Below are 22,355 nucleotides of genomic sequence, written 5' to 3'. Positions count from 1 at the left end.
TAGCTAGGTGTGGTGGCCTAACAAAGGACTTTTCTCCCTGTAAACCTGGCTTCCCTTATAGCTGTAACGTGATACTTCCTGGTTTGAGCATTCAGTATCACTTTAAGAGAAGCTAATGTAGACATTTCTGCTTAGAGCGTAATGCTTAGAATTTTGTTGCATTTGTTTTTCTTCAGCATTGTTGTAAAATATTTATGTGCTCTTGGAGTATTGAATAACAGGCACTTCTGGTACGAGAATGTGTGTTATATGTGAGGTTTTTAACTACTTGTCTTGAGTAGGAGCAACAGCAACAAAGTGTTGCTCCACAGAGGTCACCAAAGAGAGCTTTCCAGGTTCCTCGGGCTTGCTGCCACTGGCATCATTTTTACACCTTTAGTGGTTTACTAAAGAATCTTGGTATGTGTGGCTGAGTGTGAAGAAAGTGACAGAGGTCAGGCTTTCCTAAGTTCTGCTGTCACTTTTTTGCAGTCTTACATGGTTCAATACAACCTGTAAGTTTGTATCAGTTTTAACTAAAGATTCTTTGGTTCTAAAGAGTTTACAGACCCTTATTTCAAGGTTATAATACAGCACTTACTCTATAAAGGTCCTTCTTGTAAAAAAGAAAAAAAAATTGGAAATTATCGCTCAGTAGGAATAGATTTTGGAAGTTCATGGCCAAATCAGTGAGATAGGAAGCAAAACATTAGTTGTCTTCAGTTCTTTTTTTTTTTAAAGAGGAGGTAACCCAGGCCTTGAAAAATTTAGTAAATATTAAGCAAATATCATACAAACACGTCAGTCCATCTCTTTCATTCTAAAAAGGTCAAGAACTTTTATCCAAGCAAGAGTAGTGTTTTTTTTGTTTGTCTCTAGAACTTTTCTGTGAATTTGTTCGCTTAATTTAAGTAGTCTTTTAATGTGTTTGATCTGCTGGTAATGCAATGCATCTTCATGCATTTTTAATTGGCAACATTGAGAAGTTATGAAGCAACTCTATGCTGTTTTCAAGTCTCCATAGAACACTGTAAATTTAGGAACTTCCATAATCTATCTCTCATTCTTCTGTCATCTGCAAGAAATTTGGGAAGTACGAGATGCCACAAGAATTGTAATTGTCTTTTTATTGAAATCTGAGAAACAGATACAACCCTAGCTAGGGGACTGGTTTGCCTTATTTCTGTCTGTCTTTCCCTGAACTTCCCAAGGATATAACCAAGGGGCCATTTGGTCTATTCTGTTTGGAACAGTTTGTGACTGGCTGGCTGTTGTCCTTGGAGGAATATTTCCCTGTGTTTGTAACTTGAAAAAGATTCCTATAATATTTTTCAGTAGTCAACCCACCTAACAGCAGATATAGAATACTTTGTGCTTTGCACATAAAGCATAACTTTACATTTTACCTGTCAACACGAAGTTAGCAGACAGAGGGATAAGCTGGAAACAAATGAGACTTGGAAGAAAAAGTCTATAAATGAATGTTTATAGCATTCTTTTTTAGCTGCATTATTTCTGAGTTTTAAGAGTTTCTAGTTTCTAGACTAGCCTGGATTTTTTCTACCTCACTTTTCAGCTTCATTGTATTAGCATTTTAAGTAATTTATCTCTAATTTTGTTGCAGTGTTGTTCCACTGTCATCTAGCTTTTTGAAGATACAAAGCTACTCAGGAAAATGTCACTTTTTGGCACAGAAAAATACTCTCACTTTTTGTCTGTAAAGCTGAATGAATCCTTTTGAAGAGAAAGCATTGGGCTATAGATGTCTCCTTATTGCTTGTCTTTAGTATTTCTTCAGTTATAGTTGTTTACATGACTGACTTGTTTAACATTTGGTGAGTATTGCCCTTGAGGGAACTTGTAGTAATTACTGTTGTTATTGCTGAAGTTTATCTATTTACAAAATAAAAATAAAATTTGGAACAGCTACTCAACTCTGGGTCTTTTATGAGAATTATGCTGATATAATATATGATAAAGTAGGATATGACAAAAGTCATTTCCTGGAATAATGACCCAGGTGTAATTCCTGTCTGGAGTTGTTCAGTGTGGATGCTAACTTTGCTCGTATATCTGCATTTTAGGCTCAGCAGCTGTTATCTGCTTGCATAGAAAAAGTAGATGTTTCTAGCACAGAGGGATATGACTTGTTCATCACACAACTGAAGGATGGTTTAAAAAATACCTCACATGAAACAGCAGCAAATCATAAAGTTGCAAAGGTAAGAGTTTGTCTCTGTACTGTCTCAATAGATTCCCAAGTCTAATTTGTGTGTCTACCATTATTGAAACATACAAAATGTTTGACTTAGTGTGGTGGATTTTGTTTGAAGACAGTAGAAGATATTATGTTTCTTAGTTCCTCTGTATGAAACTTCACTTGTTAAGAGAACAAACAAGGTTAGTTTCTTGAAGATAAAGTCAACTAATAAACCCAACTGAGCTTAAAATCTGAAATTACTGACTTTCCTTGCATTATGTACATGTTGGTTATGTCTATCTGTTGATGTGTTACTTTTTGATACCATGGGATCATGGAAGACACGCGTTTGTTTTTGGTTTTGACGCTTTTGTGATCTGTTTGTTGTTTAGATGTTACGATTTTAAAACCCAAACACTTCTTTTCTTAATATAGTGGGCAACGGTTACGTTCCACCTTCCTCATCATGTTTTGAAGTCTGTCGCCAGTGCCATTGTAAATGAACTCAAGAAGATAAATCAAAATATTGCTGCCTTACCTGTAGCATCCTCTGTGATGGATAGGTTATCTTACCTCTTACCCAGCGCACGACCAGAACTTGGTGTGGGACCTGGTCGATCTGTGGACAGGTATAGTAATACAAAATAAGTGATTAATTTGACCCCTTAGTTGTATCAGAATAAGCTTTTTTATGACATTTAACAAAGGAATTAGTTCTATTCTGTACTTTGTTGCTCTTATGCATACAACTAATTAACTGTTTAATGCACAATGTACCATACATGTTACTAAACTTAGTGAAGCCACAAGACTATTTGGGTTTCAACTTTATTGCCAGGCAAATTGAATTCACTTTGCTCTTAAATCCAACATATACTTTCAGAAAGGTAACAATTGCAGCCTTAAATACAGCTTTGCAGAGCATATATGTGCTACTTCTGAACTCGCTAGTCACCTACTAAGTGTTTAGAGTCAGGGAAAATTTTGCCTGAAATTGTTGCTTCATCTCCTTCTGATCCAAGTGATAATGTATAAACAAGCAAGGAACCCATTATTTTAACCTTCATAAGCTAAGACTAGTTAGAATAGTAATAAATCTTCTAAATCTATAAATGAAGTCCTTCATGAAACTTTCTATGCAAATATTATTTTGCAAGCACATTATTGTTTCTTACAACTAAGTTTACTGAAATTGATTTCATCTCTTACTTTCCCTTCCCAAGCCTCCAGGTCTACCTGTACCTTGCCATATTGTATTTTGATTAGAGCTCTTCAAGAGCTTGTCTCTTAAGGTGATATAATGTCAAGACAGCCCTTATGTGAGTGTTGCTAGAATAGATTACTTCCTTGGCAGGAATATACCCGTTCTCTTATAAAACAACAAAAATCTTCTTAAACTGAGGGGCAGAAACATGAAATGAGGCACCTATCCGTCTAGCAGAGTTTTTGGGATGCTGGAGAACAAAATTCTGTGAAGGGGAAAGAAAAACCGATACTCGTTTCTTATGTGCTATTGCAGATGAGGGACATGCGCTGAGTGAAGGTGGAAAAGAGAGGAACTTTTTTGTTCTGTAGCTGTTGAGTTGCAGAGGAGTTCATGTTTTCTGACTTAGTAGTTTACAATTTTTAAGTATTATAGTATGTAGTGAGGGAAGAATGTTGGGGAGGTTTTCAATTATTCAATTAAGCCTAAAATATCACTTCAGATGATTTAAATATGCATATTCATATCTGTTCAACTAATAAATCCAAATTTTTGCAGTAGTTGTCATGTTAAAAAAACCCGATTCTCCAGTAGCTGGGCTAGATTTTCCATCTGCCTTAGATGCAGAGTGGCTTTGAGTATCTAATGCTGTTCTGCAGTTAGATCAAATAGGCTACCTGGAAGCTTATTTTATTGATCTTTACTTTTAAAGCCTATAGGTTGATGTATTGCTTTTGCTCTTTTTCTGGGGATGTACTTTGGGCACCCAGGTGAGGGAAGTTTGTCACTTTTCAGTAATGGTTAATTATATTTTTAAGTATAAGTCGTAGGTAACTATCTGTGGTATTTTTAATAGTTATGAAAACGTTGAAAGTATCTCATAAATTAAAAAAGTTTATTTTTTTTAATTTTAAGTGTCTATTTTGGGTAATGTAGAATTTTTCACCTTTCTAGGTCTCTGATGTATAGTGAAGCCAACAGACGGGAGACATTCACTTCATGGCCTCATGTGGGTTATCGGTGGGCACAGCCAGATCCTATGGCTCAAGCTGGGTTCTATCACCAGGTAAAGGTTCAGTTGTTCTTAGTATTTGTTCCTGAGGTGAAGGTCTGAGGGGGCAGAGGAAAAAAGATGTGGGTTCTTTGTTGTTTTTTTAATGGATTCCTTCAGTGATGCATAAACCATAAAAACTTTGTCATTCAGCACTTTTCTTTTTTTTATGTTTCAGGGGGTTTTGATGCCTTGAGATTGCTTCTCTTTTTGTACAAATCACAGAAAACACTGTTCTGAATTTCAGCATATAAAACACTTCTAAATATCAGATTGATCTGAGTTAAACAACAGTTACAGAGATTAAGTTGGTTATGTTGAATCTCTTCCTTGTTAGATTGTTGAGTAAACATCCTCTTTATATTACAAGTAAAGCAAAAAAAGCAATAAGCTTGACATTGGAGTTCTCTAAGCATACTTTCCTAGTAGAACTTACACTGTATTGTAAAAAACAAAGGTCCTAGATCACATTAAATTGTTAGGTTTAGTGAATAAATACAAACTCGACGTTTTATTCTACTACTTTTGCTTATTTCTATTTTTTATTCTTTGAAATTATCTCTACTGTAAAAAAAATAATTTTATGGTATGGATTTATATAGTGACAGGTGAGCAGTGCCTATCATTTGACAGCAATATTGTCTACCTCATGTCAACTACAAAGCCATATAGGTGCAAGTGCATAAAGTTTTTGGAGGATTTCTTAAACTTGTACAGGAGGAGAAATGCAGGAAATTAATATATTGAATTGCATCTGCATATTCCCAAGCATGTCTTGAAACAAGGTCTTGAAAGTGCTAAATTTTAAGAGATTGGAAATTTTCATTGTTTTTCCTCAGCTTCAGCTAGTTACAACTGTTCTTTGCAGAGGAGTGATAGAGAATACTTTTATGTCCTAGGAGATTGGAAAGAATATTTTTTAACCTGTATTTATCCAAGATGCAGATATACACTTATTCTTCTGCTGTTCTATGTTTTTTGAACCTTGTGAGCTTTTCCAAACTAAAAAAATGTCAGTTCTGTTCTATGTCTGTGGTTTTTACCTAATGACATTCATGGATGTTGCCTCTGAATCCCTTCTATAGTAATGTGGTGTATCCTTTTTTTTATTTAATATGAAATATTGCCACTTTATAGTACATAATTTTGGCCTGTTATATGTTTGATGTGGTGCTTTACTATGTCACTAGAAGGAAAGAATCGATCACCTAGTTAAAGTGTTCCATAGTAGATAGATGTATAAATTTCAAGTGTTTCTTCTCATTTTCATAGCCTGCTTCATCAGGAGATGACAGAGCCATGTGCTTTACCTGTAGTGTGTGCTTGGTGTGCTGGGAACCTACAGATGAACCTTGGTAAGTTTAATGATGTTTGAAGTAGACTTAATTTTGTACAGAAGAGGTTGGAAATCCTTGAAGGACAAAAATCAACATTATCTCGATGGGATTTCTGGTGAGTTTAGGATATGTCATTGACAAGAATGGGTTTCCAAAATGATTCCATGGAACAAATCACAAAATGACTTGTAGTAGTAGGTCAAATTTCTGTATAATACTAAACACAAAAATTGTAGTTGGTTTTATTTCTTAAGTCTGATTTGTTCCGTGATTTCAGATTGTTCCATGAAACAATTTGCAGGGATCTAAACTCAGTCTTCTGTGTGATTGTGACTAGATCACATCTCTTTTCAAGTCCATAAACTCCAATGGCCTTGCAGTGCATATTTGCCTTTTATGTAAAGTTGCAACATCCATTACTAGTTTCCTGAATCATAAAACTGTGCATAGTGGCAGAAATTCAGGACTTCAAATTGATTAAGGAGTTCTTAACATAATTTTTGTCTTGATTATTTGGTGATTTGTAATTGTTACTTGAACACATCAGCTTCCTGACCTTTTTGAAACCTATCCTTTGTAATATTATCATCACTACTCTTTGTCTACTCCTTGTGACATAACGTTTCAAGACATTTTGTAATTGTGTAATTGCTCTTGTCATTGCTTTGCTTTAGTTGTTGAAAGTTGTTTAGTTATTGAAATTTGGGTTTTTTTCATGCTTCTTCATCAATGTGTTGTTCAGGACTGTTTTCAGTTTTCATTTTTGTAACTGTGAATGTAGAACTAAAGGCAAAACATTGCTTCTAAAGTTACTTGGAATGATATCTCGCTCATAACATTGGAATTCTAATGTACATTCTGTAGAATTTAATCTGTGCTTTACTTCATGAGGACATGATAGGCTACTGCCTATAGAACAATTATGTTTGTTGAATGGACTACGTATATTAATAGCACTGTGTGTAGATTCATCCATTTGAATATGAATGTGCACTGAGTAATCAAAGGCTTTAATACAGTCTGCTCTTGAGACTCAGTGGGGAAGGCTGTGTTAGTAGCTTCAGAACTCTCTTGTATGGTTGACTGCAGTACAGTTCAAACAGTTCATTTTCAGCTTTGCTTCTAGGGCCGAGCTTGTGTATGATGTGCGTATTTTTCACAGTAGGAAATCAATATTTGCTCTCTTTGTTTTTAATGCGAAAAGGTCTGAACATGAGAGACATTCCCCAAACTGCCCGTTTGTCAAGGGTGAGCACACTCAGAATGTACCTCTTTCAGTCACGCTGGCAACAAGTCCAGCACAATTTCCCTGCACAGATGGCACTGACAGAATAGCCTGCTTTGGATCTGGGAGTTGCCCTCATTTTCTAGCTGCTGCAACAAAACGAGGAAAGATCTGCATATGGGATGTTTCCAAACTTATGAAGGTATGTAATATAAACAATCAGTTTTTATTAATTATTTACTAGATTAAGCATATCTCGATTCAAATCAAATACCTCTTCTGTTTTCTGTTTGTTATTTCTCAGGTCCACTTAAAATTTGAAATCAATGCATATGATCCGGCTATTGTGCAGCAACTTATGTTATCAGGAGAACAGAGCTCAGGGGTTGACTCAAGGAGACCAACACTAGCATGGTTAGAAGATTCATCTAGCTGCTCAGATATACCAAAATTGGAAGGAGACAGGTATGCCAATCTACTGAATTAGAAATATGAAATGCTGCTGTGTAAGTGGTAAATGCCATTTAGTTGTTAAACTTTGTGAAACAAAAAATTGGTAAACTTTTTTTTTTTTGTGAACATAATATTTTTAGTCACTGTATATCTGTACACAATTCAGCATTTGAAAAACAGTAATCTAAATTTCTATTTTTAAAGCCAGTTTTCTTGATATTCCAGTCTTAATACTCCTCTAGCAGAGAGATTGCAGATCTCATTGCTGCCCTGTGCTAATGTTTCAGAGGCAGAGAAAAAAGATAAAGGAGTATAAGCTTTGTGTCAGTTTTTGGAGTTTTATTTTAGTTATGAATTATCCATTTCAGGCTTTGAAAATAAAGACTACTTATGGACTTCTGGAACATGCTTTTCTCTGATTGCTTCTCCATAATTTCTGCTTATGTCATTCTGAAAGCAAGTTATGTGGATGTGCTAGGAATTTGTACTTTGTTGTGTACCTTTAATACATGTTTACATACTCTTTAAATAATTGGACAGTCCTGTTCCAAGCTTTTGGATAAGCTAGAGAGTGTGCCAGTCCTCAGAAAGAGTCACATGAGAAAAAATAGTATTATTTCATTTATTCTTCTTGCAGTCTCTTACTGGGAACTCCTTTCTCATGTTGCCAAAACTCAAACCAAAGAGGGAATAATTGTTGAAAAATTCAGGACAGAAGGTATTTGGAGGAATATCACTAGTTTTTTGAATGTTTCTTCTTAAACTTCAGCATTACAGAAAGTAACAGTGCTGCTTCATGCACAGGAAACGAAACCTTTGGGTTTAAGCTTGGTGCGATACCTACAGCACTGCAGAGCAAATATGAAGCTTGCTCTTCTAAAGAGAGAGTGTTGCAAATGGGCAGCATCAGCACATGGGGCCTAACAGCTACTTGGACTTCTACTGTAGCTGAAGGGCTGTGAAATCCTTAAGAATTAAAGAATTTAACCAATTTTAAGAGCTGGATGAAGAATAGTGCAATCATACTGCTCAAAACTAAGCTCTTTTACTTCACTTAACCTGTATGAAATTTACTATGACTTTCCCACTCAAGGGGAAGCTGGATGAGAATCAAAGTATTGAATTGTCTCTGTCATGTAGTGAAGATCAGGTTTGAACCAAAAGAGATGTGTTTCTTGAATGTGAGGAGCAAGCACCCAGTTTGTTGAAATTTGAGGATCTGACTTGGTATTGTGAGTAGTCGTACCTGAAGCTGCAAAGGCATTACTGTTCTTCCTGTGTGTAAGGAGCCTGTAATAGGAAATAATTTCTTATATTGGAAAAGCCAGATGCATAAATTATTCATATATTCTTAGAATTACTAAATGACCTATTTCTCATGAAGAGATTTCTTGAACAGAATCTACTTTTATCAAAAAATTATTAATCTGGTAGTATTTTTAGAAGCAGTACACTGGCTTTCATTTTAATTGCATTTATGTCTGAATTGTAGGAAATACAGTAGTAGAATGAGGCAAACAAAAAGCTGGTCTACTGTTTTGATAATGGAGGAAAAAGGGCTTTATGTTTTTAGTGTCTGTGGTGAACTGATCAATGGTTCTACAGTACCAACTAAAAGGAATGGCCAGTTATAATAAACATTGATTTTTTACAATTTTTAAAAATTATTTAATTAAAGATAAGCATGCAGTTACTGTGTACATTCATGCATTTTTTTTTTTTTTCAGTGATGACCTACTGGAGGATTCAGACAGTGAAGAGCATTCCAGATCGGAATCTGTGACAGGTAGGTTATGTCTGATCTGTGTAATAGTTGAGAGGTCAGAGGGGAAATTGTTCTTCTCACGTTTTTAAAAAAGGTCTGTCAAAACCAATGACATTATATTCACCGTATTAAAAAAAAAGGAAAAGGATTTACTTTGAAAGCAATTGCCAGTATTTAAGTCACTGTTTGTGTGGTGGAGAGATTACACACAGGAGAAAAGAAAAACCCTACTTTGTTGGTTAATAAATGTCTTACTTGACAACAATCATTGCTTATCTTGCTGTCAATAAAGCACACAAATCAAGATAAAAGAACTTTCTTAGAACAGGAACAAACTACAACTGTACAATTTAAATTCAGGGGATTACCAGAAAGAGTTCCTATATCTTGTTTCCGTGTGGTTATGCAGTTTGATAAAGTATTTCTCTTCCTGAATAAAGATTTCATATGGAAGCAGAACAGTGCTATGCTTGGTGTTCTTGTCATTTTCTTAGAGGTTTAATCAGAAATTTTGATGGGAGGGAGGATTGCATCATTTTTCATAATCCAGTTTAAGTCTGAGTAAAGATGAGCAAGTGGGGAAAAAAAAGAGCATGAGATGTAAAGATTTTATTCTGTTTTTCAACAAACAATAGTATGTGCAATATTATTCCTTTTTTTTTTAAGCATATGTATTATGTTCAACATTTTTGCTTTAAAGGGCATACATCACAAAAAGAAACTATGGAAGTCAGCCTTGATATAACAGCTCTCAGCGTTCTTCAGCAACCTGAAAAACTTCAGTGGGAAATTGTTGCAAATGTTCTGGAAGACACGGTTAAGGATCTAGAAGAACTTGGGGCAAATCCCTGTTTGGCCAACTGTAAGAGTGAAAAGATGAAGGAAAAACATCTAGAACAACACAACATTCCCTTTCCTTGTTTATTAGCTGGAGGTCTATTAACATACAAATCACCTGCTACCTCTCCTGTTAGCAGTAACTCTCAGAGATCACTGGATGGTTTAAGTAGGACTCGAGGTGAGAGTGTCTCGGAACAGGGATCAACTGACAATGAATCCTGCACTAATTCAGAACTGAATTCCCCTCTGGTAAGGAGGACTTTGCCTGTGTTGTTGCTATACAGCATTAAGGAGTCTGATGAAAAAGCAGGAAAACTCTTTTCACAGATGAACAATATTATGAGTAAAAGTATACATGATGATGGTTTCACAGTTCCACAGATCATTGAAATGGAGCTGGACAGTCAGGAACAATTGCTGTTACAGGATCCCCCTGTGACTTACATTCAGCAGTTTGCAGATGCTGCAGCCAACCTAACATCTCCGGACTCGGACAAGTGGAGCTCCATGGTTCCCAAGCCTGGGACTTTGGTTCAGTGCCTGCGTCTGCCAAAGTTTGCAGAGGAGGAGAACCTGTGTGTAGATTCAATCACACCTTGTGCAGATGGAGTTCATCTGTTAGTAGGACTGAGGACTTGTCCTGTCGAATCTCTGAGTGCAATAAATCAAGTAGAGGCCTTGAATAATTTAAATAAATTAAACTCAGCACTATGTAATAGAAGGAAGGGGGAACTAGAATCAAGTCTCGCTGTAGTGAATGGCACGAGTATTGATGTGATCCAGCATGAGTCACCAGCAGATGTACCAACTCCTTTAATTATTCAGCCTGAACAGAGAAGTGTTAGTGGTGGATACCTAGTGCTTTATAAGATGAATTATGCCACTAGAGTAGTTACTCTAGAGGAGGAACCAGTAAAAATCCAGCATATCAAAGACCCCCAAGACACAATTACCTCAATGATTTTGCTCCCACCAGACATATTGGATAATCGAGAGGACGACTGTGAGGAGCCTGTAGAGGAAATACAATTAACTTCTAAAAATGGCAGTGGGAGAGAAAGAAGATCTGAGATCTCTACTCTTGGACACCTGGTAATAACTACTCAGGGAGGATATGTAAAAATACTAGATCTTTCGAACTTTGAAATTCTGGCCAAAGTGGAGCCACCTAAAAAAGAGGGCACTGAGGAACCAGATATGTTTGTCTCTGTGATATACTGTTCGGGCACAGACAGATTATGTGCATGCACCAAAGGTAAGACTATTCTTTAAATTTTTTTTTTAGTTATTGATTTTACTGTATTTGGATTATATTATAGACTTTAGAACCAACATTTCAGGACAGTAATAGGCAAATTTTATTGAATTTACATTGAGTTTAATTCTGGTCTAGGAAGCATGGACTAGTTAATTCCTCGCCTTAAATGTAGATTTTCATCTCTAGAATGGTAAGAATTCTTGCGTGTGTCCAAGGTACTGGTAAATTTGACCTTGTAGAGGCACAGATTTTCTTAAGTCCAAAACAAATAAAAGTAGTTCTTGTAATTATTTCTGTGCTAAAGAAATCACATTTCTGAAAAATGTCTCCTGTCTGTAATTGATGATATTCAAGAGGATAGAGAAGATAATGCTTTTATACCTTATTCCAGTGGTCATTTGTATCTTCATTCAGGTAGTGTGCTGCTGGTTCTGCTTCAGCTTTCTGCAATTGGGATTGTACTTTCTTGAGTGTGAGAGACAGATTATCCATGCAGGATTATTAAATCTCTTTTTCCAAATGAACACAAGACATACTGGGGAAGGAGGTGCAGGTAGGAGGGGAGTGTAACTCAGGTTCAGGCAACAGCTACTTCATAGATGTCCCTAAACCATCACACAGCTCCCATTTCCCTTGTGTCACATTGGACCACTGGAAACGGCTCTGCCTGTCATCCAGCTGAGTTCCTCCACGCACCAGTGTTTTATTTAGTTCTCTTGCAGTTGAACATAGCTCCGTTGGAAATGCTTAGGCTCTCAGAGTGGCTAAGCTGATGGGATGATTCATACGTTTCAAATGAATTCCCACCAATATCATGTTGAACTTTCTACTAGAAGAATTTAAATCAATATCTTTCCTTCTTTGGAAATCACATTGATTACACAGTCCTCCTATGATTAGGGCTAAATCAGATTTACCTGTTATTTGCAACAAATGAAGTCAAGCTTAGTGTAAAAATCTCAGTTTTGTTAAGGGCTCCACGTTTATCACTTACCTACCAGGAGTTTTAGAAGTGGAAATTTTAGATTTGCTTATTCAGTACAAATGAAAACATTGTGTGTTAGCAACTAGTATTATGTTTGCAGATTCCCAATTCATATTTACTAAATTGTTCTCTTTTTATAACTGCTTCTGAAGAAATGTCTGTTAAACTGTTTCAGCTATATTTAATAATGCACGCTTTTTCCTAGTTAAAATGGAACTGAAAGGTTAATTGCCTTTGAAAACTGTTAGTATATCATATCCATGTCATAATATTTTTACCTATACTTAGCTGATCAATCTGCAGTCTCATTACAAAGAACTTCAAGCCATGCTAAGGTGGTTTTTTTTGATCTACAGCATTGTATTACTATTAATTTCTACCTTGCATAAAATCTGGTTTGTCTTCCTTGATAAAAGTTAAAGAGCTTATTTTTACTGTTCATTGTACTTTCCCATCAGGTATAAGTGTGTATGGTAATTATATTCTGTGTAGCATTTGGTATAATCTAAACATGTTTAGGGACATAGAGTTTAAGATAAGAGGTCTGTTGAGTTGGAAGCATTTATTCTGTGTGTGTTGGAGTATTTGTCTCAGCCTAGACAACTACCATCTCTGTTACTGACTGGAGGATCCTTCATCTTCCTCATAATAGACAAGCACATCATTCTGCTTATTCAGTTAATCTCTCTTGAGTATTATAATATCCATCCAGTAATTTATAAATAGCTTTGCTGGGACTTCTTTTGTTCTTGCTACCTTGGAGATGACTGAGATTTGGTTTTTATTTCTGTAGTCCAGTATGCTACAGGTATCCCTCAGCCTGCAAGTTTCCTATCTTGAACATAGTACTTTGATTACTTAAAAAAAAAAACACCATTGATTATTCTTATCTCTTATTCACACCCACTGCACCTCTAGTTGGAACTTCCATCTTCTGCTCTGCGGTCGTATTAGAATGGACTTTGGAATTCGTTATTTTTATTGAGTAAATGTCTTTAGAAGCTTTCAATTTCTCTTCCTTACTTAACATTTCAATCACTTTTCCTGGTGTAATTTTTCTCACTTTCAAAAAATTAAGTCCCAAAGCCATCATAAATATTTAGGGATCAATGTCCAGTAGAAGTCTGGATTTGGTGCTAGGTATGTTTGAAGCCTCAGAGTCAAAACTTTTATGCTAAAATGTGAAGCTTTGTAAAGAATGACTTGATCTGAAATGTTTATAAATAACTGTAAGGCATAAAATTTGGGAACACTAAAAGGAAAAACAAATCAAGAACCTCAACTATTAATATAACTTTTAAAATCCTATATCCTATTGTACATTTGAATACCTTCTTATATGGAATAAGTTTTGCATAATTTTTGTTGTCTTGAATCGTAATCATCCTTTAAACTTTCTACTGTGAGTGCGTAAAATTTCTTGCTTAGCTGCTAGATGGGGTTTTTTATTATTGTTATTTTTTCACAAATACAGTTTTCCTAGGCTTCTTCCAAAATTCTTGCAAAATCAATTAGAGGTCTTTAATCCTCTAGGTTTATTACCACATATAGGATGGTGCCTGCCGTCTGACAGCGTTGGGAAGATATGTGTTGAAAGTAGAATAACAGTATTCACTGATGTTTTCAACATCAATCCTTCTAGAAAGAAGCTTGTAGTGCAAAGACGTAGGTGAAAATGTTAAGTAGAAGTTTTGGAACATACACATGTTGGAAATGCTTGGATGTTGTTGGAAAACTGTTCAGGAATATAATTTGAGCAAAATGTTCTTTCCTCTTTATTTGTTTGGATGGTGAGGGCAGGCAAAGATAGACTTTAATACCTGAAAGTTTTAGATGCAGAAAAACCTTTCTTTTTTTCTGCTTCTCCTGCTGCATCATAAAATTTTTCCATAGTTGTCTTTTAGATATGACTGAAAAAGAACCTCTTTGTGAATGGGTGCTTAGATTTGGAGTGGTTTCATGTAGAGATGTTTCAGACCTGCATTTGATGTCATCCATCCTTGTGAGTCCCACTTCAAAATGTTACCTCTCGTTGTCAGCTTCAGGTACTTACCTGTTTCTGCAAGGATTGCCTGAAGTTGACCTCTGGGAAGAAGTGTGCAAGTATATTCTTGGTTCCAGTTCTGTTAAACAATGTGTATTTTGCTTTCTTCTCTTCTCTTCCCCTTGGTCAAGGTAGACTATAGTAAATATTCCTCTTAGTAGTACTTTGTGTGCTATCATATGGGGGGTTAAGAGGATCAGATATAGTTTGTTGTGGATGCATGAATTTCCAGAGCTTCAGTTGTCACTGTCTTTCTGATATCTCAGTTTTCATCTTAACTTTTTTTTTTTTTGTTTTTAAATTAGGGTTTTACTAAAAAATTGCTTGAGAAAATGTTCCACAGCATATGTTTTACTTTTTTCCTTTGGTGAATTTGTTTTGGATTGTTTCCTTACTTTAGCTGCTTAGCTGTGTTTATCATTCAGACGATTTTGTTGACCTTTGCTTTGAAATATGGAATTAGGTAGGAAAATGGACATAGCTGAAACGTACCTGTTTTAGTTCAATATAAAGATGCAGATCTCTGTTTGTGCTTTGTTTTGGCAGTTTTGAAATTTGACCATATTTGTGTTTCTGGCAGTGTTTTTAAAAGGTCATAAAGATTTGTCAATTTTCTGTCTTTCATTGCTATTGATGTTCTCCCTTGTGAGCTCTCTGAAGAAATATCGAATAGGAAGCTGTGGTGGCATTTCAAACAAATGCTTTAAAAAGGGGAAACGTTCATGATGTCCTGGTGAAGAGGGTACTTGCACATACTGTCTGATTTGAGCAAGTGTTAAAATCTGTACCATCTCTTTGCTTGAATTCCTAGTGAGTGAAGCATTGCTGGATTGTGCTCACCTGACATTTTAAATGTGTTACATTATAACATTTCAAAGGTGTTACATTATAACAAGATTTTTTTTCTCGTTGCTCCCCTTTGTTAGGAAAAGTATTTTTTCAGGCTGGAATTTGGTGTGTCAGAAATGAGTTGTCAGTGATGATACTTCCTATGGCAAGGCTGGGCAGAACTGAATGGCATTTTGATACATTTGAGAATTGATTCCTCCAAATCTTGTACCTTTCATTTATAGCAGATTTCTTGCTCTTGAGTTGTAAGTAGTGTACTAATTACACTCTGTAGCTTTTTTCTGGTTTAGTTTGGTACCTTATTTGTGTCTTCCTTGTCATTAGGCTTTGTCAGCCTTTTATGCTGTGTATTTGAAGTTCAAGAATCAATTTAGTATTTTCAATTTTCTACCTCCTTAGGCAATGGAGTCTAATAGGATTGGGGAGAGGTCAAGTTTTTACACATCAAAATTAGTGTTGGAAGCGATGCTGAAAGGTCATCTTCAAGCCAGGATCAATTACACTTACATTCAGAAGAAGAGTACTGATCATCCTGTTTCTGAGCATCTTCAATATGGAGATTTAACAGCCTACTCATGAAATTTCTTCTTCTGCATGCTGTCCTTGATGATGATTTTTCCCTTAGTGTTTAGCCTGCATCATCTTTTATCACTGGAGTCATACTAGTTGTAATATTCATTAGGAACATGGCAAAGAGATTTCTTCAAAAAAGAAGGGGAAAACAGAGTTTATTTAGATGCTGTTCTTCTGCAATCATTTATTTTCTCAAGCTGAGTATCTCTAATCCTTTTAAACTTTCCTTAGGGACTTTAAAAGAAAAGAAAAAAATCCCCAACCCTTACTTACCCCTCCCAAAAGACCTGCTTAAGTCAGTCCACATGTTTCTTGATGAGATACCCAAAACCAGGCACAGTAATCCTACAGATGTCTTTGAACAGAAGAATTCCTTAAGCAGCTCTGTAATCTGTACATACCGTGTGCATGTATACATAATGGAATGTTTGCACTTTGGAGCAGGAAGTTGAATGAGGTTTATCTTCTGACTCACAAGAGCCTCTTTTGCAGAACTGCTGGCTAGCTGATTTCTCTTCATCCCATAATAGCTCTTTTAATTATTTCTTGCTAGGCATAGTAACTTTCACTTGCCCCTATTCAATTGCATTCTATTTTTCCATAAGTTGGGATGAAATTCTGTAGCTAAGATCTCCAAGAATGGTGTAAATTATGTTGGAGTGTGGCTTTGGGATAGCTTTCTTGATGACATTTTTCAGGCGTTCTGAACTTGCACATTTAGAGCTAATCCTTTCTCTACAGCCCAGTGTCAGGAGAAGGAGGGGACTGTAAGTTGTTTAGTGAATAGTGTCCTGTGGTATGGCTTTGTTTTCCAGTTCCTTTTAACTATTTGGATATTGTTTAACTATGTCCTTCTGTTATGATTTGCTGCTGATGATTGTGTCATTCTTCCAGACTCCTTCCTGAGTGCAGGATACATTCAGGATACTGAACATCCCACCAGCTTGGCTTTGACTGCAGTGGCCTAGTCTCTGACATGTTCTCTAGCTTGTGCCAGAGCTGCTTTCCTTGAACCAGTAACTGTTCTGCCAGAAGGAAGCTTGTACTTTATTTGAATGGATTTATGATTCTTGTGTTCTGTTTGTATTGCCCACCAGGTTCTCGAGTCCATGCAAATTGCAGATTTTAAATACACTTCAGAATTAAATTACTGATGCTTTGATTTTGTTACCTGGTTTTGGGTGGAAATATTATAGTGCTGGTTTTAAACTTGTCTGCTTTGTGATTACTAAGTCAGTATCAGCTTTCATATCTCCTTGTTAGTGCAAGAGAAGTATTTATTACTTCTGTCAAAGTGATGCTGTAAGACTCCCAACACCTGAGCTTTGAGTTCACTAAAGGGGTTTTACTTTAAAAGTATATAAGGCTCCAGCAATATCCACCCTCTGCATATATTAGAAGAGCCTTCAGTTCTTTTAACACTTTAGGAGAGAGCACAAAGGAGAAAAGCTGCACATGTATTCTCAGGAGGTACTTTTACTGGTAAATGTTAGGAAGTATGAGTACTTGGCAAAAATTTAAAGGGCAACATTCAACCAAAATTAAGTATTCCCCAAAGCATTGACTTAGCACATGCTAACCCATACAGTTTAACATAATCCAACCCATCTGGTCTCTCAAGCTACGCAAAATGTTAAGAGAGGAGATTAAGAGAAGAAGTAAAGAAAGAGAGAGAAAAAGAGAAAATTATAGCTACCACCCAGAGTCCTGTACAAGTCCAGCTTCCACGTCCCCAGGTAGCAGGGTTCAAACCACATGGAGAGCACATGTTGCTGGTTTTATGTGCTTTGGCCCCCCTGTGGCCACATCCCACCCCCTGCCTTGGGGGGTGGCACAATCAGAAGTGGGACTTCTGATTGTGCCAACCAGTCTGGGGCTGGGTCCAGGGCTCTGAGCTGTGGTGTGGGCAGTGCTCAGGGACTGACAGCTGTTCCAGGGCTGGGTTATGGGATAGGGCATCACCTCACCTTTGTGAGATTCAACCTGTTCCTTCTCTCACACGTACTTGAATTGGTCTGCCCAATAATAAATACAGTAATCCAGTGTCTCACAGATGCAAGCAGAGAAGTCTTCAAATAAACTGCTGCTTGCTATGCTTGCTACCTGGCTAGAATTTGAAAGCATTGGATGAGTCGCTGTTTCAGCCTTGTACTGTGAATGATGGGCCAGTAGTAATATCCAAAGGAAAAAAAAAAAGCTGCATTGAGTTTTGCACAAATTTTTTCACTGGCACGTGACTATATGAACTGCAGTGTCATTGAAACAAATAACTAAGCATGCATCATCAGAAGGTCATCTTTGGATGTTCAATGAGAGCAAAATCCTCCTTTGTTATACAGAGGCAAAGACACTTACAGTGTTTTGTAAAGTGTGCATAACCAGAGGCTAATACCATGTAACTGAAGTTCATGGTAAACTTCTTTACAGAAGCTTTTTAAAGACAACTAAGAGAAAGTGAGATGTCTTGAGTTTAACACAGATTTTATTTTTCTTGGAAAAGTTCTGGAATCTTTCAGGAATGCAGGGATTATGACTACTTCCTCTTGTAGTATGGGAAAAATGATACAGATATTTTTACTGCTGTTGATCATTGTGTGAGGAAAATTGTTTATTTGTGAGCTGTTTAATTTCAAGGAAACTCATGTGTTATTTACTATAACTTCCCTCTCCACACTTGGGACCATTTTGGGATGGATGTGCTGTTCTGCACCAGGGCTGTGTAGATTGGGGCTGAGAGAGGGGCAGTACAGGCATTTTTACTGAATCTTGATTAGAAAAACCTCAACAAAAAATAGCTTAATGAGATAGCTATTTTAGTGAGGGAGAATAAAAAGAGAAATATAGGTAGTGAAAAAATCAGATCCTGGGAACCCTGTTTTCATGCATCATCACCCAGGGACCCTGAGTAGATTTTTCCACAGCACACTGCACAGATCCTGTCCATGGAGCTGTTCTTCCATTTTGGTCATTTGAGTTATTATTTTCCTCATATTGTTCTGTCTTGTTAAAGAGTGATTTCATTAAGCTATTTGTTGTCAGGCCTTTTGTAGATCCCAAAAAACCCTGTATGAGCTCTCTCTATGCCTCTCACACACTCTCTGCCTCCTTGTGTCTCTCTGTCACTCTGTTTCTCACCCCTCACAGTGCACAACATATACCTGCTTTTATCTTGGGTTTTTATTACATTTTTATTCTCAGGTTTGTTTATTTCAGATTACCTGGATAATTTACATAACAGTGTTTATCATAATGTTAGTCAGATGCTGAAGGTCAGTCTGCGAACATTTCTCAGAAACTTGGATTTTCGTATTTGAATCCTACTGTTTATATTCTGAAACTGGTTAACAGCACTTCCAGCCTTATGTAAAATTAAACATTGCTTCTCAGTGACTTAAAGCGCAAGTCCTATGAGGAGCAGTTTAGGGAGCTGAGATTTCTTTAGCCTGCACAAGAGGAGGCTAAAAGAGGACCATGTCACTCTCTACAACTACCTGAAAGGAGGGGAGGTTGTAGTCAGGTGGGGATTGGCCTCTTCTTCCAAGTAACAGAAGGATAGTACAGGAGCACATGGCCTCGAGTTGCTCCTGAGGAGGTTTAGCTTGGATATCAGGAAGAATTTCTTCACAGAAGGGGTTATCAGGCATTGAAACAGGCTGCCCAGGGAAGTGGTGGAGTCACCATCCCTGGAGGCATTTAAAAGACTGTATGTAGGTGTGGCACTTAAGGACATGGTTTAGTGGTAGACTTGGTAGTGCTGGTTTAATGGTTGCACTTAATGATCTTAGTGGTCTTTCCCAGCCTAAATGGCTCTATGATTCTGGGACTTCTCTGTAAATGACAGAATTCATCTTTGTATGTCTGTAGTGGTGAATAATAGGCAACCTCCTTGAGTGATTTCAAAATCTCATCCGTCTGTTAAAAAGTTTGGACTTGCTCTTTTGTCTGTTGACCTGATCAGTGTTGTAATTCTAGGTTTGATGAAATGATGTGAAGAACCACTTAGTTAGGAGAATTCATAGTTTATTTTTCAGTTTTCAAATATCAAACTTTAAAAGGAAATTTCTGTAACCTGTACAAATGAGGTAGTGTAGGCTTTTACTTCAGTGATGGAATATTTTCTCTTTATAAACATATCTTAGATTATTGAAAGTGATTTGGTTTCTATTGAGGTTTCCTGTGTTATTTACCTTTTAAAACGCCTCCCCCCAATGTCTTACCTTTAATACCATTCACAACTGCACTATTTTTGAAGTTCTGTTTTGCATTTGCCCTGAAAAAAATTGTAGTAGTAAAGCAAAATGAGTATTCCTGTATAATCTTACTGGTTTCAGGTCCTGTGTAATTGTTGTCATAATTGCATAGCAGTTCAACTACAAGCCAGCCTTATGCATTGATTTTAGCTGTATGCCTGTCTAAACTTTCTCCTTTTGTTGTCTGTGATGATTTTAGGTGGAGAACTTCATTTCCTTCAGATTGGAGGGACCTGCGATGACATAGATGAAGCCGATATACTTGTAGATGGATCCCTTTCCAAAAGCGTAGAACAGACATCAGAAGGCACCAAGCCCTTATCTAATCCTTCTAGTCCAGGCATTACAGGTAAATTGCACACGTGTAAATGTACCATGAGTAAAGAAACTTTTGTAATTTTTGGAAGTTGCGGATTTTCAATTATTTAGTAGCATGCTGCTTTATAATTTTTTTTCTGCCCAAAGTTGGAGTTCTTTAGTTGCTGTTGCTGATTATGTACAGGCATAATACTTCAGCAGTTCCTGATTAAAAAACAAACAAACAAACAAACAAAAACAACAACAAAACCCCAAAACACTTTAATGTAAATGACTGTTTTTCTAATCTCTACATGTGATTTTAAGTGTGGCAGACAGTGAGAAATGTGTAATTGTGCAGTGACTGAGCTTCCCACATAGTTTAAATAGGCTTGAGATCTTTTGTTGGAATTAAAATCATGTCTTTATTATGTAAAATTACCTTAAAGTTTCATGCAGAAGCCATACAGGTCTACTTAATAAAATTGTACAAGGCATGTATTTAACAGGTACTACTGCACACAGTGGAATTGATACTTTCTGTACATCAGGCAGTGTAGTTGCTGTAGATAAATTAACCATATAGTGTGGACTTTTGGTTTTTAGCAGTTTGCCTGGGTTGAGCTGAAATTCTTTTGTCCTTTACGTATTAGTTTCCTTCCTTGACAGGTACCCTACCCTTGGACAGCAAGAAATAATTGTTTTGAATTGTCCAAATTCTGGTTTTACCCTAAACATCCTGTTTAGGTGTTGTCTTTACTGAGGTTCTAATATACCTGACCTGCAACAATCTGCTGCTTTTTGTAGTCTCCTGGCCCACTAAGGTTAAATAAATAGTTGAGCGAGAGGGTTGTTCCTTTTGTAGGCAAGTAGAAGGGGAGAAATATGAGGCACTCTTCCTGTCTGTCAGGGAGAACAGTGAGTTTGCAGGTTATGGGAGCTCCTGGCCTCTCTATGGGCCTCTCAGTCTTTTTTCAGCCCTCGTCAAAGATGCTTTAGTGTAGATCAATTGCTTCTAAAACTTAACAACAAATCTAATTTTGTTGGTTTAGCCTGAGGAAGATTTGAGTCATGCTGAGGTTTTTAAAGAGTGTGTATATATATATATATATATATATAGTCTTGTTTTGAGTTTATAAAGGGAATTGTTTATGAGAGACATGTAAAACTATTATGTTTTTAATTTTGTTTTAACCTGCGGCTGTTGAAGATAGAGAAAGAAAGCATAATTGGTTTAGTTGGATTGGGTTTGGAAGTTTTCATTATGTCTGTTGGAACACAAATAGGGATACACTGGGAATAGATTACCTAAAATATAAAAACCCAAAAATTAAATAATATAAAGCATGAAGTTAGAAGAGTGACACAATGGAAATAGTAGCTAGGACTGTTTCAGAGAAATTATGTTAATTCTGTGTGTACGTGTGTGTGATAGGGGGTGTCTTTGCCTGCAGCTACAGAGGACAAAGAAAGCTGGGAGAGGACTGGCAGTACAGGGACCATTTTGGATCATGGCATCTTTGTTGTCAGCAGGCTACTTGCTATCTTTCTCCCAAAGCCCCTTCTTGTTGTCAGCCTTCTAACACTCCTATGTATTATGCTGTGTCCGTGTGATCTCAATTTTATTCCGCAAGAGTTGATCAAAAGAGGGAAAGAAAAGATGCTTTTTGTCATAAGATTTCTTGTAAGCAGCATTACAGCAGTTACTTTAAAGTCTGAATTTCTCCAGCTCCTCCTCTTTTTCACCAAAGAAACCATTCCTGAAGTTTGAAAATGACTAGGAAATAAACTGTTGTATGTATGTGAGCGAAAAAGGTCTGTGGCTTTCTTCTGCACCCTTCTTTTGCTAATGGTTATATTAACAAGCAAAAAAGAGAATATAAATATCAAGGACAAGATGTACTTCAATGGATGCATTCCCTGTACAGTAGCTTATCAGCAGATTTCAGTGACTTCCAATCAAATGGTAACTTTAACTATCTTGATGAATCAAATAGATGAGCATTACTGTTTAAATTCTGCCAGTACTGTAAAGGGGATTTTTT

General features: G+C 36.6%; 1 protein-coding gene across 9 annotated transcripts in view; it reads left to right on the top strand.

Moving 5' to 3' along the window:
• BIRC6 (baculoviral IAP repeat containing 6) overlaps positions 1-22,355 on the top strand; it is a 162,737-nt gene that overhangs the window by 15,924 nt on the left and 124,458 nt on the right. For all 9 annotated transcript variants that reach the window (XM_050314338.1, XM_050314345.1, XM_050314348.1 and 6 more), the window contains exons 3-11: positions 2,064-2,201; positions 2,615-2,808; positions 4,338-4,449; positions 5,707-5,789; positions 6,976-7,198; positions 7,301-7,461; positions 9,177-9,235; positions 9,915-11,309; positions 20,213-20,362. In XM_050314338.1, coding sequence (XP_050170295.1) covers positions 2,064-2,201; positions 2,615-2,808; positions 4,338-4,449; positions 5,707-5,789; positions 6,976-7,198; positions 7,301-7,461; positions 9,177-9,235; positions 9,915-11,309; positions 20,213-20,362 — 2,515 coding nt within the window. The remainder of the gene's footprint in view (positions 1-2,063; positions 2,202-2,614; positions 2,809-4,337; positions 4,450-5,706; positions 5,790-6,975; positions 7,199-7,300; positions 7,462-9,176; positions 9,236-9,914; positions 11,310-20,212; positions 20,363-22,355) is intronic.

Source organism: Myiozetetes cayanensis, unplaced genomic scaffold (assembly GCF_022539395.1).
Source record: "Myiozetetes cayanensis isolate MyiCay16 unplaced genomic scaffold, myiCay2020 scf2-11, whole genome shotgun sequence".
Taxonomy (NCBI): Eukaryota; Metazoa; Chordata; class Aves; order Passeriformes; family Tyrannidae; genus Myiozetetes; species Myiozetetes cayanensis.
The sequence above is the reverse complement of the archived record's forward strand: the minus strand, read 5'-3'. Positions and strand labels throughout refer to the sequence as shown.